At 38.6% G+C, this 17,204-nt stretch overlaps 1 protein-coding gene across 5 annotated transcripts; it reads left to right on the top strand.

Annotated features, from left to right (window-relative positions):
* Nucleotides 1–552: 552 nt before the first annotated feature.
* Nucleotides 553–9,241, top strand: LOC149980788 (butyrophilin subfamily 2 member A1-like). 5 transcript variants are annotated; one of them, XM_036989173.2, is made up of 12 exons: nucleotides 601–715; nucleotides 939–1,058; nucleotides 3,164–3,243; nucleotides 3,690–4,028; nucleotides 4,174–4,461; nucleotides 4,681–4,800; nucleotides 5,000–5,026; nucleotides 5,217–5,252; nucleotides 5,360–5,407; nucleotides 5,503–5,529; nucleotides 7,379–7,405; nucleotides 7,693–9,241. In XM_036989173.2, coding segments are annotated over exons 2-12 (1,800 nt in total). In that variant the 5' UTR covers nucleotides 601–715; nucleotides 939–1,056; the 3' UTR covers nucleotides 8,499–9,241. The 5 variants fall into 5 exon arrangements, with proteins under 5 accessions (XP_090039723.1, XP_036845071.2, XP_036845068.2 ...); XM_036989178.2 differs by lacking the exon at nucleotides 939–1,058 and adding an exon at nucleotides 1,986–2,823 and having other exon boundaries at nucleotides 621–715; nucleotides 7,763–9,241; XM_036989172.2 differs by lacking the exon at nucleotides 939–1,058 and adding an exon at nucleotides 1,986–2,823 and having other exon boundaries at nucleotides 621–715.
* The last annotated feature ends 7,963 nt before the right edge of the window (nucleotides 9,242–17,204 follow it).

Raw genomic sequence — 17,204 nt, 5'->3', positions numbered from 1 at the left:
ATCTTCTTAGCCCTTTGACCTCCTCCTCCTCGCTCTTACTTATAAAGTACCTACATTACAGTGGCACTATGCAAAATAGTGTTTTGAAGATCTGTTTAGTCATGATTGGGGCGGCAGGGAGCCTAATGGTTAGAGAGTTGGGCCAGTAACTGAAAGGTTGCTAGATCAAATCCCTGAGCTGACAAGGTAAAAATCTGTTGTTTTGCCCCTGAACAAGGCAGTTAACCCACTGTTCCTAGGCCATTGTTGTAAATAAGAATTTGTTCTTAACTGGCTTGCCTAGTTAAATCAAGGTTAAATAAATAAAAAATGACTGCTCATACCTTCACTCTTCAGACTCCTCCAGAGGGAGCCTCTAAACCACATATTTGGAATTGAAGTTATGCGAAAGGTAACTTAATATACAAGTTGTGTTTATTATGGTCTATGCATAGTAAATAAAGGCATTCTAACTTTAAAACCCATCTGCTTGAACCTTAGTTTCTTCAAACCATTTCACACTTTTGTTGGATTCGATTTAACCTTGTTGTTTTCTATGATTCCCCATTTCAGCTCAACGTTGGAAGCTCCAGACACATTGATTGATCAAGGATATCCAAAGTCCATTGATGGTTAAACATTAATCATTGTAATAAAATGCTCAACGGAGAAAAGGAAAGAGTTTAACTTATCTTCAACAGACTCTCCATTTTAAACATGCTGTAGCAGCGTTCAGGTAACAATTTCTATCCATTCATTTATAAATGCATATGATGAGTTTCATTCCATAACGCTATATATCCATTTTCAGAAATGTTGGTAAATTCACTTTTATTGTTTCAAAAATGTATGAAAGAGATTGGTGTGGTGTGTTTTTTCACTATCTAATCATGGCATGGGGTTGTTCAATGACTGACATGTTTTTATTTAAAATCTATCACTTAATGGTTTCATTCCAGAGAGACAAAACATCATGTTATAAAAATGCTATACAGTATCCGTCAAAAGATTGGACCCACCTAATTATTCAAGGGAGTGTGCAAAGCTGTCAAGGGTGGCTACTTTGAAGAACCTCAAATGTAAATATATTTAATTTGTTTAACACTTTTTTGGTTACTGCATGATTCCACATGTTTTTTCATGGTTTTGATGTCTTCACTGTTATTCTACAATGTAGAAAATAGAAAAATAAATCAAAACCCTTGATTCAGTAGGTGTGTCCAAACTTTTGGCTGGTACTGTATGTCCGCCTCACTCTGCTAGGTTTTACAAAGTCAATTTGAACAAATAACAAAACATTTGATATGAACTGTACAAATTATACATTTGTGACATTATTTAAATAAAAGTATTCAATACAGTAATATGATATCTGTACGGTATGTAAACCATTTACATTTGACATTTTATCCAGAGCAACTAACAGTAGGTGCATTCCTCTTAAAATAAATAGATGAGAACCTCATTTCACAGTCATATATATATATATATATATATATATATATATATATATTTATATATTTGATATAATCATTCCAATCCAGCTAAACAATGGATATACAGATTTCTGAAAAAAAAAAGAAAATGAATCATACACATCTAAAATCTATCAATACAAAATCTAAGAACAGTAATATTTTACACACACATAAAGGTACCCATAAGATATAATTTCTGATGAAAAAACACCACTTAGAAAAATGTGTAGATATAGAAATAATATATTTAGATATGCTAGTCTTGTCATCTGTTGCAACAGGACTTTTTAGATTCACCACATCCTTGTTTTGGTCTGTAATACATTGCTTCTTCTTCTTTGGTGAGGATTAACGCCGGTTGGCATCCAATATATGTTGCATTACCACCACCAACTAGACTGGAGTATACAGTATATATTCATTATACTCTGTGATACAAAATGGGAACAGGAAAAAAACTACCATGCCAACTAACCCTACACTCATTAAAAACCCACAATCCTATTCCCCTATATAATCCTACACCAGGCCTACCGCCTGGGAGGACGGAGCACTACCACTCAACACCCGCAGCAACGCTTCTGCAGTAAAACCTCGCAATCCCAAGTACTTCTCTGCAGCTGCCACCACAACCTCTACCTTCTATAACTAACGTTCCATTTCTGCAGTAGAGTTGATAACCATGGCTCTGGATGCTAAGACCTCACTGAAGCACATATTATTCCTATCACCCCCCATTGGCCTACTCACCGGAATCCTCTCAGTATCCCTCGCCCTGTACCCATCATCCTCTACCACTGCCTCAGCATGACACCTTCTGTACTACTCTGACCCTGGCAACCTCAACCTGCCATTCTCTCACCAGACACATCCAACTGCCAGTATACCTATAACAACGTAATGGGTTCGGGACAAAAGCTCTCACGGGATAACTGACACATCCTAACTTTGTCGGGTAAAAACTCATCAGGACAGACAGTCTTCCCTGTCACCACGCTCTCCACCAGGTCTGCTTCGCACCAAACGTTGGGCAACACATACACCAGGAATCTTCCATTTCAATTGCTCCTCAACACTTAATGCCACCCAGTTATAACTCCTTTCAATGGCACCCTGCTCCGGAGTTCTTGTCCCTAGGCGCTTGGTTCGGAGTGCCCACTCCCTCTGGACAAAAAGACCATCATGAGTCTACCTCAAGTTACTTTCATTGACTCAGAAGTCCCCTACCTCCACCCAACCTGACACCACTCATGCATCCGCCAGAAGGCAAGGATCCATTCTCTCCAAAGATCTCATTCCAACTCATCCTCATCATCATTGGGACGAGGCTCAACCTCGACCATCTTCACCACACCTGCCACCGCAGGTAATTCATCGTCAGTCTTGACAGATTCATTTTCGTCCTCCACCCAAGTGTTGTGATTTATCCAACGTCCTCACTTTGACTTCGGTATATTTCTTTCTTCCTCAGTTCCCTTTCTGTCGTCAGAATATTTTTATTTTTTTTGTGAGAAATCAAATGTATATGAATTGCTGTGTTTTCACACATGGATGTCAATGCATAATTCATTTTAAATATCCTCCCCGAAAATGTGTGATACCAAGTAAGTTCATGGTATCATGTGATTTTTTAAAATCTTAATATTTGTTTTTGTAGATTAATGAACTGTGCGTTTAACGGGACCTGGATTTATGTTCCCTGTCAGGTGCATCATGGGACCTTTGATTCAGCAAGTCTGTTTGTTAACATTACTCATCTTCTTTAATGCCTGTTCATCTGTTGCAGGTAATTACAAATACAAGTAATATTTTGTCCATGTTAACATTTATCTACACCTACAACTTAAGTATAATAAACGTATGTTTGAGATTGACTGCATTGCGGATCTAAAAATCACCTTGCATCTTAAAAAACAATAAAATATTATTATATGTACGGTAGATCAATCAGATTTTCCTTGCGTAGCACAACGCCTTACAAATTTTTGAATCGCTCAAACATTTGTGTCATGTTGTATTCAGCACGGCTTTCTATTAAGTAGGCTTATAGATTTGTAAAACAATGTAGATGTCTATTTCTTTGGTATTAGTGGTATATATAGTAGTATGATATACACTTTTGGTGAAACGTTGTGTAAATGTCTTGATACATGTGCAAATGTCTTGATATGAGCCGCTCTTATGTTTGTCCTTCAGACTGATATTGCAACACTTTCTCGTCTCTCCACTCAGATAAGCAGCTTGTTGTCCCTCCTGACCCTGTAGTTACCTCTGCTGGTCATGATGTCATCCTTCCTTGTCATCTCTCTCCTCAAACCAGTGCTGTTAACATGGATATCAGGTGGTTTAAGGAAGGAGAATTCGCTAGCCCCCTGTACCTGTATGATGGTGGAAAGGTAACAGAGGGGAAAGGCTATGAGGCTAGAGTGAGTGTGTTCACTCAGGAGTTGGAGAAAGGCAATATATCACTGCTGCTGAATAATGTCATGGCTTCTGAAAGGGGAATCTACAAATGCCAAGCCAGCTACATGGACTGGATTCAGGAACTGCCTGTTGTGCTACAGGTTAAACGTACGTAAATATGAACTTACTCAGTAAGAAGATCATTTTAATCCATTCCTGTCTAGTGCAGAATCATCAAAGCAGATCAACAGAATGTAGAGTATTTTAGATTTCACAATAGGGTAAAACTATTCTTTCACCTGTTTCTTTACAGAGCAGGGCAGTGTCCCCAGGATCTCCATGAGGAAGCACCACAGAGTGTTCATCCAGCTCAGCTGCAGCTCAGAGAACTGGTTCCCAGAGCCTAACATGTTGTGGACAGACAGCAGTGGGAAGGAGATCACCTCAGCAGAGACAGAGAGACCCAAACAGAAGGAGGGGGGCGTCCTGTACTCTATAACCAGTCACATGAGAATAGGGATGGACCAACTGGAGGGGGTCACATGTGTGGTGATTTCACAGTACCAGGGAACCAAGATGGAGTCTAAACTGCAGATGACTGGTGAGTTTAGGAACTGGAATATACTGTAGACCAGGAATTGACAACTGGCAGCCCCCCTTGTGTTGGACCAATTTGACCACCTCCAAAAAATCTAAATTTACTGTTTAGAGATGAATAATAAAATACTGGAGGTGAAATTTAATAAATTTAATATAATTTGCAGGACTAATGTATTGCAATGGTAATCAAATCTAATCTTTAACCCTGCTTGTGTTACAGAGGAATTCTACATGAGCAGTCTGCCTGACAGGGTGTATATCTCTGCATTTATGATTCCTGTGTTTCTGGGACTGCTGTGTATTACTGCATCTGTGCTCTCCTTAATCCATCAGAGAAGAGGTCGGTCTTACTTGTTGTTAAAATATGATATCAGGTTATAATTATACACAATCATGTTTATTAGTAGGTTCTATGATTCAACATTGTTGTAGGCCATTTCAGATGTTATTGGAATTAAATTCCATATACTTTCATTATTGCATGCAATACTGTTGTGCAAGTACTTTGTGCAATGATGACATTATATTTTCACCTCCAGTTGTTCGAGAAAAACTGAAGCCTTTGGGTAAGAACCGATACTGGAAGATGCATTAACTGAGTTTTGTAACACTTTTGAAAACACTAACATCTCAAGTTTCATTCTTTATAAATAAATAAAAAGCAATTGTCAAAAAGGAATTAAAATATCAAGTAATATGCTGTATATAGAACTCATTTACAAATATATATTAATATTATTATTGTTTTTACAATAGATGATATGAATACAAAATTAAAAGCTATGGATCAAGGTATGCAATATTTATATTACCTATATACAGTATTTCCTTAAAATGAATCATTTCAAACTGTTTTAATTCAAACCAAAATAACAACTTTCCTCCACTGTATATTACAGAGCTCATCAAAAAGACAGAGGAACTCACTTATAAGGATAAGTTAATGGGTACGTATTATGTGTTTTACAGTTGATGGACCATTATTTTTTTCACAAGTATTAAAAGTGAATTGATACAGAAATATGATTTTGTATTTTCACAGGAATTACTGAAACAATCCCAGACTCTGGTAACTATCGGCTACTTTCACATTAACGCTGCACAAACTTAAAGTGATTTGTCATCTAAGCATATAATCCATGCAGTTTCTTTTTCATATATACAGTGTGGTACCGAATTATTGACACCCTTGATAAAGATGAGCAACAATAACTGGATAAAATAAATAATTCAGATACTGAGCTATGTTTTATGTTCAAATAAATTGGAAATTATATTATTTTATACTAATACAATTGCTCAGAGAAAGAGATTTTGTTTAAGAACTACTCTTTTTTTTCAAAAATGTAGATGTCAAAATTATTTACACTCCTTTTTTCAATATGTTTCAATACCTAAACCTTGCGAAGATTATGACACTGAGACTATTTCTAAAATGTTTTTTTTGAGTTGGAAAACACATTGGGAGGGATTTCCATACAGAAACCTTCCAGATATTTGATATAGTTCGTCTGGACTTCCCTCTTCAATTCAAACCATAGGTTTTCAATGGGTTTCAAGTCCGGAGACTGACATTGTCGTGTGCTTGGGTTCATTGTCTTGCTGAAAGGTCCACTTGCGGCCGAGTGTCAGCCTTCTGGCAGAGGCAACCAGGTTTCTGGCTAAAATGTCCTGGTTCTTGATAAATTTCATGATGCCGTTGCACCTTAACTTGGGCCCGAAGACCATTGGAACAAAATAACCCCATAACATCAATAATCCACCATATTTTATAGTAGTTATGGGGTTATTTTCTGATCATGAATTCTCATTTCGTCACCAAACCCACCACAGGTGTACGTGGCCATATAGCTCTATTTTCATGGAATCTGAACAAAGCACTGGTTCCAATCCAAATGTCAATGTAGTTTAGAAAACTACAGGCTTTTACAATTCATGGATGAAAATCGAGCTCTTTGGCCAAATGTACAAGTGGTGAGTTTGGTGTCGAAATGAGAATGTGTGAGCAGAAAATATTACTTCTTAGCGGGGTCTGCAATTATTGACACCCTTGATAGTGATGAGCAATAAAAACTGTATACAACACAACTCAGTATTTGAAATGTTTATAGAATTGAAAAAGTAATTATTATTATTTATTGTCAAAAAGGTAGGGGTCAAAATTATTGACAATTATTATTGACATCCATAAAGATTCTTATGAATAAAGTAGTAAAATGTTTAGTATTCGGTCCCATATTCCTAGAACGCAATGACTACATCAAGCTTGTGACTCTACAAACTTGTTGGATACATTTTCAATTAGTTTGGTTATATTTCAGATTATTTTGTGCCCAATAGATATTTATGGTAAATAATGTCTTGTGTCATTTTGGAGTCACTTTTATTACAAATAAGAATAAAATGTGCTTCTATACACTTCTACATGCTACCATGATTAGGGAATATCCTGAATGAATTGTTAATAATGATGAGTAAGAAAGTTACAGAGGGTCACATATATCCTAAAGACATGCTAATGTTAGCATGTCTTGGGGGTAATGTTCTCACCCATCATTATTCATAATTGTATCAGGATTATCCGTAATCCTGGTAGCATCCACATTAATGTAAAAGTGTATAGAAGCACAATGTATTCTTATAAAAGTGACTCCAAAATGTTTCAATTCATTTTTTAGTATTCATTTCTATTGGGCACATAATGATCTGAAACACAACCAAAACTATGTTTTTAGAAATATTTTCTATTCTTATTTACAATAAAGGTGTATCCACAATGACTCTCATAACCTCATTGTCATTATATCATTTCAAATCCAAAGGGTTGGATTACAGAGCTAAAACAACCAAAAATGTGTCACTGTCCCAATACTTTTGTATATATACTTCCATCAATTCCTTTTGTTTTCCCTTCTTAGTTTGGAGCTTGATGGTTGATCATGCAGGTAATTATGAACACTTTTATATTTCCTATGTGTCATGAAGTTTGACGCTAATATAATGTGCAGGCACACACATCTATAGCATTTTATGTTTCAATTTGACATATGATCACATTTCCTACCACAAATAAGATTATATTGTATTGTTTTTTCAATAATCATGTTAATTCATTATGGAACAAATATAACATTTTGAAATATACTAATGTTATTGGATTCATATTTTGTGTGAAATGTATCGGAATTCTTTTTAACATTTAAAAAAAAAAATAACACAAAAATATTTTCAGTGGATGTGACTTTCGATCCTGACACTGCACATCTCAGACTATCTTTATTAGATGATAACACATCTCTCAGATTTGGAGAATTAAACGAAAAAAAGGATTGTGAGAATTTCAAAGAAAAATTCAAAGGAAGCAGCAGCATGAAGTTTGAAGAAGAACACAAAGAAGAAGACACAGAGCGTTTTGGAGGAAAACCTACAGAAAATAGTATGTTAAATGTTTCAGGAAAAGACAAAGACAAGAAAACTGGATTATTTAACAGGATGATGAAAAAAGGACAAAACAACGAAGGTACTCTGAAGGTTGAGGAAGTACGCAAAGACGAGGCCACTGAGAATTTAGAAGAAAAATGCAAAGGAACTAAAATTAGGTTTAATCAAAATACGTGTGTCTTGGGAATGGAAGGATATGACAAAGGTACACATTACTGGGAGGTAGACCTGGGGAAGAAGAGCCAGTGGAGTGTTGGGATCGCTCAGGAAACTGATAAGAGAGACAACATCCAAATGTATCCAGATACTGGCTTCTGGAGCATATGTTACAAAGATGGAGAACTGAAAACAGTTGAACCGTCTTCCACTTTCCTTCCCATTGAACTGACACCTGAGAAGCTGGGAGTTTTCATGGACTATGAAGGGGGACAGATAACATTTTTCAACGTGGAGAAGAAATGCCACATACACTCCTTCTGTGGCAAGTTTACTAAGAAACTCTATCCATTCTTTGGTCCTTTGATTGATTGTAAAGAGGAACTCAAAATCTCACCTGTGGTACAAAGAGACAAACCCTCAACCTCCAGGAACTGTTAGTGTAATTAAAGGAAGATGACAAAGTCATTGAAAAACAAAGTATTTAGAACTCAAAGCTTATTATAGATGCTTAATTTAAAGCTGAAAATGTAAATCCTATAATGTAGCTTTTACATATGTTAGCTTTAAAGTGTAGAATATACACTCAGTGTACAAATATTAAGAACACCTTCCAAATTTTGCCGTCAGAACAGCCTCATTTCATTCTACAAGGTGTCTAGATGCTTCCCACTGGATGTCTTTTGGGTGGTGGACCATTCTTGATACACACAGGAAACTGTTGAGCATGAAAAACGCAGCAGCGCTGCAAATTCTTGACTCAAACCGGTGCACTTGGCACCTACCACCATTCCCCATTCAAAGGCACTTAAATATTTTGTCTTTCCCATTCACCCTCGAACAACACACATACACAATCAATTGTCTCAAGGCTTAAAAATCCTTCTTTAACCTGTCTCCTCCCCTTCATCTACACTGACTGAAGTGGATTTAACAAGTGACATCAATAAGGGATCGGGAAAGAGCAGTTGATAATGTTTTGTGCTCTCAGTGTTAATCTATTTAAATATAAAATCTTAGTTGTTTGTTAGTACTGTATGACAATATCGAATAATTGACTCACTCACTGTAATTATGTGTTAAAAAAAAGCTTTTCACTCACTGCACTCAATGTGATAAAATCTGTAAAAATGTAAACTTTTGTTGCAATAATAAAAGGCATTTTTAAATGTGTCATGAACTGATCAACGTCCTTGTATGTTAGTGGATATTTGTTTAAAGTCCCAGAGGCCTCATTTGCAAAATATTATTTATTGGTACATTTCTGTGTAGGAACATTTATTAAGATTTATTAAAATATGAGACATATGTCCTTTATAATAAGGTCTACACCCATAAATAAGGTTGTGTTAGTTGCAAAAAAATATAATGCAGAATTTATTTAAACTCCATATTTGCATGTCAGGTTCACGATTTATAAATACCATTGTTCTTGGTGATTTTCTTAGATGCACACTTTACAATCAAATCTGTGTGTGCAAACATTTTATTAATGAGGTCCCAGAATAGCCGTCTTGACATTGTAAAGGCCTCTGATGCAGAGTTGTGCTTACCAATGGCTGATTACACACCTTCCCAGTCTATACATTGTTATGTAAGAGCATGAACTGATTGATGCTCATGATCACAAGGAATAAACTGATACACATCCAAGTCTTAAAAGCAATATTAAATTTTTCACAAATCAATACAGTGTACAGTATATGTGTATGAAAGGAGGCATGACATTACCTATTCACTATGCATGATTTCTCTGACAATATCCTCGTGGTTTGAAAAAACAACTGAAATAGCAGTTCAATTTTATTCATGTCAAAGACAACAAATATAAAGTCAATGTGAGAAAGCAACACATTTCTATAATAAGCAAAAAAGTATCATAACATTTAAACAACTTCAAGCAAAGTGTAAATATTACTGAAGTGACAATCATTAGTGATTGACCACCATTAGTCAATCACTACTCAAGTTTAGCTCTCCAACACAAAGTAACCTATTGATTGATGTAGAGGTGATCCTTAATGCTTCAGATGATTTAGATTGTTTAGTTTCAATGGACACAATTGTGATTGGATCTGCATCCTTATTCCAGGGTGAGAAAAGTGGGCGGATATCATCCTCATAACTTACGGCACAGGGTCATGTGGTAAACATTAACCACACTGGTTTGATGATTTCCAACTCCCATGACTCACACACCGGATCCACCTGTAAGTTAGGTTTACCCTTCAGATCTGAGTACGACCTGCTCATTGTTGCTGACCCAAGACCTTATTCAACTGCAAGTTTTAAAAGCCATGTATTTCACAGTGCTGACCAGTTCTAAAAACTTAAAAAATACAGACATAGAAATACTAGAGACACCATCAGTGTTAAATAAGGCAATGCATTATCAACTGAAAAATAATGAGGTTTGGCTAAATCTGAGGCTGGTAACTAATGAACTTATCCTGTGCAGCAGTGGTAATTCTGGCTCTTCCTTTCCTGTGGCGGTCCTCATGAGAACCAGTTTCATCATACCTCTTGATGATTTTTGCAACTGCACTTAAAGAAACATTCAAAGTTCCAACCCAGACAGGAAGATCACATCAGTGACTCAACCCACTCAAGTGACACACCCCTCCTAGGGACAGTATGAAAGAGCCCCAGTAAGCCAGTGACTCTGTAATAGGGTTAGAGGCAGAGAATCCCAGTGGAACGAGGGGAACCGGCCAGGCAGAGACAGCAAGGGCGGTTCGTTGCTCCAGAGCCTTTCCGTTCACCTTCCCACTCCTGGGCCAGACTACACTCAATCATATGACCCACTGAAGAGATGAGTCTTCAGTAAAGAGACCGAGTTTGTGTCTCTTACATGGGTAGGCAGACCATTCCATAAAAATGGAGCTCTATAGGAGAAAGCCCTGCCTCCAGCTGTTTGCTTAGAAATTCTAGGGACAATTAGGAGGCCTGCGTCTTGTGACCGTAGCGTACGTGTAGGTATGTACGGCAGGACCAAATCAGAGAGATAGGTAGGAGCAAGCCCATATAATGCTTTGTAAGTTAGCAGTAAAACCTTGAAATCAGCCCTTGCTTTGACAGGAAGTCAGTGTAGGGAGGCTAGCACTGGAGTAATATGATCACATTTTTGGGTTCTAGTCAGGATCCTAGCAGCCGTATTTAGCACTAACTGGAGTTTATTTAGTGCTTTATGAGGGTAGCAGGAAAGTAGAGCATTGCAGTAGTCTAACCTAGAAGTGACAATACCCCAACAGAACAAGTTAGTAAATCTAAATATGTGCTTCATATTATCAAATAGGCAGGAGACATATTTTATTTGAAGTTCTATTCCGATATTGTGATATTTGTTCTACTGCTACATTGATGTCTTGAAAATTATATGAAATTCAGGTCTTGTAAGCCCCCCCCCCCCCCCCCCCCCAGTTGAGTATGTGTGCATATGGAGGGTGTTCTGCAGTGTCATCTAAAAATGTTGCTGTACATTGATGTCTAGAAAATTAGGCTTTAGGAAATTCCGACATGTGTAAACCCTGTAGCTCTACTCAAGTATGTGGGGATACTGCAGTGACGTCTAAAATGCTTAAAATGAATTAGCGAGAGTGCTGTCCTTTTCACCACCATAGATAGTAGGCTACTTGGCTGTTCCAGCCCGGATAACCCCCCCAACCTCTCACGCTCACTATATGTTCCAGCACCTCCCGATTTACACATTAAGCACCTGGTATCAGTCTACTCAGAGAACACAACTTTGTAGAGTTTACAGAAATATTTGTGTATTATTTTGGCTGTGAAGTGCATTAGCAAATTGATTAGTCCTTTCTTTATAACAAAATACAATTTACCTCTTGGCTGTCTATTATATCACAGGGTCTCCCCGTTAACCCCACCTCATAAGATTGCCTGCTGAAAACACTTATTTTATTGATGTAGAATAGACATGAGATTTGAAATGAGTATTTGGTTTAATTTTGCATAAGGATCTAACTCAGTTGTCCTGATACGAGCATCCTATTCTTGTTAGAGACAAGGAATTTTACTCAGACTCAGAAGTTACTTATTAACAGTATGAGTAACATGATGATTAACAGTCATTTGTTGTAATCTTGTTTTATCATCTTTTGTAGACTTTTGTGATTGAATGTGGACCTGAAACCACAACCTTGGTGCTACCTACTGAGACTAGAATCTAATATAAAAAAAATGTCAACAATAATCAACCTCAGTGATCTCATTCACACTGAACTACTTGACTGTAATGGCAAATATCAGGGTTAATATGTGACTTCACATGCTGACCAGACTGGACACGCCACGTGCCCGAGCGTCGCAAAATAAATGTAGAAATCCATGTTATTCAATTATTGCGCCCACACTGCTCTCGTGCGCCAAGGAGCGTCTGCGACGCCAAGAGCTAAAATAGAACTCCTTTCTATTTCTGACGCATATCACGCTGCAAGTCCTGCCTCTCCCATCTCCTCATTGGTTTATAGAAGCAGGTACCTACGTGCCATCTCCTCATTGGTCATACCCACGTGGGTGATTGAAAGATTAAATGTTTTGCCGGTCGTCATGGTAATACTATGAAAGTGTAGATGCCAATCACCATTTAAGTTCAAAGATGAAAAGCCTGGAAGGAGGAGAGATGACTAGAAACGATTCGGTTGGCCGTTTTATGTGTGGATTCATTGTCGGAGAAGAGGACCTTGTGCATTTCAGGTAAAATAACAACTCAATATTTTTTATCACAGGACAAGTTATCTAGCAACAGCAAGCTAACTAGCCATACATGTTTAATGTTTTACCTTTATTTAACTAGGCAAGTCAGTTAAGAACAAATTCTTATTTTCAATAACGGCTTGGGAACAGTGGGTTAACTGCCTGTTCAGGGGCAACAAGACAGATTTGTACCTTGTCAGCTCGGGGATTTGCAACCTTTTGGTTACTAGTCCAATGCTCTAACCACTAGGCTACCCTGGCCCAAAATTAATGTAATTTGTTCAGAGTTTGTTTTGATATTTTAACCTACATGTGGTGATCGCGTTTGGTGTAAGGGGACAAAATAAATGTATGCACGATAGCGCACGGTTTGGTTTCCGTGTAATAAGCCTCTGGACTGAATCAGACTCCAGAGGGCTAGAATTCTAGAATATGAGTATGGTATGTGATGTCTGGGATGCCAGACTACAGGCTAGGTTATTCATTATACAAGGGTAATCCTCTTAAGTCTACCCCCTCCTTTTTAGAACATTCTGTTAAAAATCGTGCAACATTTCAGCGTCCTGCTACTCATGCCAGGAATATAGTATATGCATATGATTAGTATGTGTGGATAGAAAACACTCTGAAGTTTCTAAAACTGGTTAAATCACGGCTGTGACTATAACAGAGCCTGTGTTTCATCGAAAAGCGCAAGAAAAACTGGTCACTGAAAGCTGAAAATAATATCCATGCACCACTTTCATGTATTGTTTAAAGGACACCAAATTAAATAGGATGCAATTCCTACAGATTCCACACGATGTCGCCATTGTCGTCATTTTCCTGAGAGTTATTTCTTAGTCAAACAAAGGAAAGACATTCCATTTCTTCCCGTCTCCGACAGGATGTTTTGGAGTCGAGATTTTCGACCATGATTTGAAGACGTGGAGCTATTGAATACACATCGCCCCGTGATCATTTTGATAGATTATAAACGTTTACTAATACCTAAAGTTGGATTACAAAAGTATTTCGAAGTGTTTTGTGAAAGTTTATCGTCAACTTTTTTAATTTAAAAAAATGACGCAGCGTTTTGAAACAATGTTTTTTCTGAATTACACAGTTTCCATAGATGGCTATTTTGGGTATATATGGACCGATTTAATCGAAAAAAAGACCCAATAGAGATGTTTATGGGGCATATAGGAGTGCCAAGAAAGAAGCTCGTCAAAGGTAATGAATGTTTTATATTTTATTTCTGCTTCTTTGTGTAGCGCCGGCTACGCTAATTATTTTGTTTACGTCGCCTTCAGGCATTTTGGGGTGTTGCATGCTATCAGATAATAGCTTCTCATGCTTTCGCCGAAAAGCATTTTAAAAATCTGACTTGTTGGCTAGATTCACAACGAGTGTAGCTTTAATGAACGTTTGAGTTTTAACGAGTACATTTAGCATTTAGCGTAGCGCATTTGCATTTCCAGGTGCCTACTTGAGACGTCTGCGTCTCAAGTAGGATCAACAGGTTAATGGAGCCAACCGGTTTGCCCTTTGACCTCCTCTCTCTTACTTATAAAGTACCCAGTGGTGTAAAAATACTTGAAAGTACTACTTAAGTAGTTTTTCCTAAATTACATGTCTTCATGCATTTTGTGAAAGTGTGATATGTGGTGCAGTTATGTGTGTCTGATGGTAGTGTATTCCAGACATGGAAAGCTCTCACAGAGAAAGTGGATTTACTAAAGGTGCTTTTTCTTAAGGGAACTATACAGTCACCTCTCATGGCAGGCCTTGTGGATCTGCTGCCATATGTTTGGGTTTTCTGTATAACAAAAATACTGAGTGGAGGGGGAGCCAGGCCATTTAGGATCTTGAATACAAGACATGCGTCAGTGTATTGCACAAGAATTTCCCAACTCAGGAGCTCATCATTTCTGAGGATGTAACAGTGATGATGGCTTTTGGGCTTCCTATCAAGCACTTTGAGAGCCTGTTTGTAGACAGACTGAATAGGTTTTAATGTTGTACAGCAAGCTTGGGCCCAACTAGTCAAGCAGTATGTTAAGTGGGGGAGTATCATAGATTTGAAGTACAGTTTTGCTACCTCTGTAGTCAAACAATTTAGTATAAATCGGATATTAGCTAGGTTGAATTTGGTTATCTGAATTACCTTTTTCACATGCTTTTTAAAAGAGAGGTTGGAATATCAAATTTCAATCAAATCAAATCAAATTTATTTTATATAGCCCTTCGTACATCAGCTGATATCTCAAAGTGCTGTACAGAAACCCAGCCTAAAACCCCAAACAGCAAGCAATGCAGGTGAAGAAGCACGGTGGCTAGGAAAAACTCCCTAGAAAGGCCAAAACCTAGGAAGAAACCTAGAGAGGAACCAGGCTATGTGGGGTGGCCAGTCCTCTTCTGGCTGTGCCGGGTGGAGATTATAACAAAACATGGTCAAGATGTTCAAATGTTCATAAATGACCAGCATGGTCGAATAATAATAAGGCAGAATAGTTGAAACTGGAGCAGCAGCACAGTCAGGTGGACTGGGGACAGCAAGGAGTCATCATGTCAGGTAGTCCTGGGGCATGGTCCTAGGGCTCAGGTCCTCCGAGAGAGAGAAAGAAAGAGAGAATTAGAGAGAGCATATGTGGGATGGCCAGTCCTCTTCTGGCTGTGCCGGGTGGAGATTATAACAGAACATGGCCAAGATGTTCAAATGTTCATAAATGATCAGCATGGTCGAATAATAATAAGGCAGAACAGTTGAAACTGGAGCAGCAGCACAGCCAGGTGGACTGGGGACAGCAAGGAGTCATCATGTCAGGTAGTCCTGGGGCATGGTCCTAGGGCTCAGGTCCTCCGAGAGAGAGAAAGAGAGAAGGAGAGAATTAGAGAACGCACACTTAGATTCACACAGGACACCGAATAGGACAGGAGAAGTACTCCAGATATAACAAACTGACCCTAGCCCCCCGACACATAAACTACTGCAGCATAAATACTGGAGGCTGAGACAGGAGGGGTCAGGAGACACTGTGGCCCACTCCGAGGACACCCCCGGACAGGGCCAAACAGGAAGGATATAACCCCACCCACTTTGCCAAAGCACAGCCCCCACACCACTAGAGGGATATCTTCAACCACCAACTTACCATCCTGAGACAAGGCTGAGTATAGCCCACAAAGACCTCCGCCACGGCACAACTTAAGGGGGGGGGGGGAGCGCCAACCCAGACAGGATGACCACATCAGTGACTCAACCCACTCAGGTGACGCACCTCCTCCAGGGACGGCATGAGAGAGCCCCAGTAAAGCCAGTGACTCAGCCCCTGTAATAGGGTTAGAGGCAGAGAATCCCAGTGGAAAGAGGGGAACCGGCCAGGCAGAGACAGCAAGGGTGGTTCGTTGCTCCAGAGCCTTTCCGTTCAACCTCCCACTCCTGGGCCAGACTACACTCAATCATATGACCCACTGAAGAGATGAGTCTTCAGTAGAGACTTAAAGGTTGAGACCGAGTTTGCGTCTCTGACATGGGTAGGCAGACCGTTCCATAAAAATGGAGCTCTATAGGAGAAAGCCCTGCCTCCAGCTGTTTGCTTAAAAATTCTAGGGACAATTAGGAGGCCTGCGTCTTGTGACCGTAGCGTACGTGTAGGTATGTACGGCAGGACCAAATCAGAGAGATAGATAGGAGCAAGCCCATGTAATGCTTTGTAGGTTAGCAGTAAAACCTTGAAATCAGCCCTTGCTTTGACAGGAAGCCAGTGTAGAGAGGCTAGCACTGGAGTAATATGATCAAATTTTTTGGTTCTAGTCAGGATTCTAGCAGCCGTATTTAGCACTAACTGAAGTTTATTTAGTGCTTTATCCGGGTAGCCGGAAAGTAGAGCATTGCAGTAGTCTAACCTGGAAGTGACAAAAGCATGGATTAATTTTTCTGCATCATTTTTGGACAGAAAGTTCCTGATTTTTGCAATGTTTCGTAGATGGAAAAAAGCTGTCCTTGAAATGGTCTTGATATGTTCTTCAAAAGAGAGATCAGGGTCCAGAGTAACGCCGAGGTCCTTCACAGTTTTATTTGAGACGACTGTACAACCATTAAGATTAATTGTCAGATTCAACAGAAGATCTCTTTGTTTCTTGGGACCTAGAACAAGCATCTCTGTTTTGTCCGAGTTTAAAAGTAGAAAGTTTGCAGCCATCCACTTCCTTATGTCTGAAACACATTCTTCTAGCAAGGGCAATTTTGGGGCTTCACCATGTTTAATTGAAATGTACAGCTGTGTGTCATCTGCATAGCAGTGAAAGTTAACATTATGTTTTCGAATAACATCCCCAAGAGGTAAAATATATAGTGAAAACAAAAGTGGTCCTAAAACGGAACCTTGAGGAACACCGAAATTTACAGTTGATTTGTCAGAGGACAGACCATTCACAGAGACAAACTGA

Source organism: Oncorhynchus mykiss, chromosome 9, assembly GCF_057628025.1.
Source record: "Oncorhynchus mykiss isolate SJ-2025 chromosome 9, ASM5762802v1, whole genome shotgun sequence".
In the NCBI taxonomy this organism is placed as follows: domain Eukaryota; kingdom Metazoa; phylum Chordata; class Actinopteri; order Salmoniformes; family Salmonidae; genus Oncorhynchus; species Oncorhynchus mykiss.
This window is presented reverse-complemented; position numbering and strand designations above follow the sequence as displayed.

Excerpts from the sequence above, each read along its gene's own strand:
- LOC149980788 (XM_036989172.2), top strand. The coding sequence starts at position 2,708 with ATGCATCCGCCAGAAGGCAAGGATCCATTCTCTCCAAAGATCTCATTC. Across the intron at positions 4,801-4,999 it reads CTTAATCCATCAGAGAAGAG|TTGTTCGAGAAAAACTGAAG; the intron begins GTCGGTCTTACT and ends TTTCACCTCCAG. Across the intron at positions 7,406-7,692 it reads CTTGATGGTTGATCATGCAG|TGGATGTGACTTTCGATCCT; the intron begins GTAATTATGAAC and ends AAATATTTTCAG.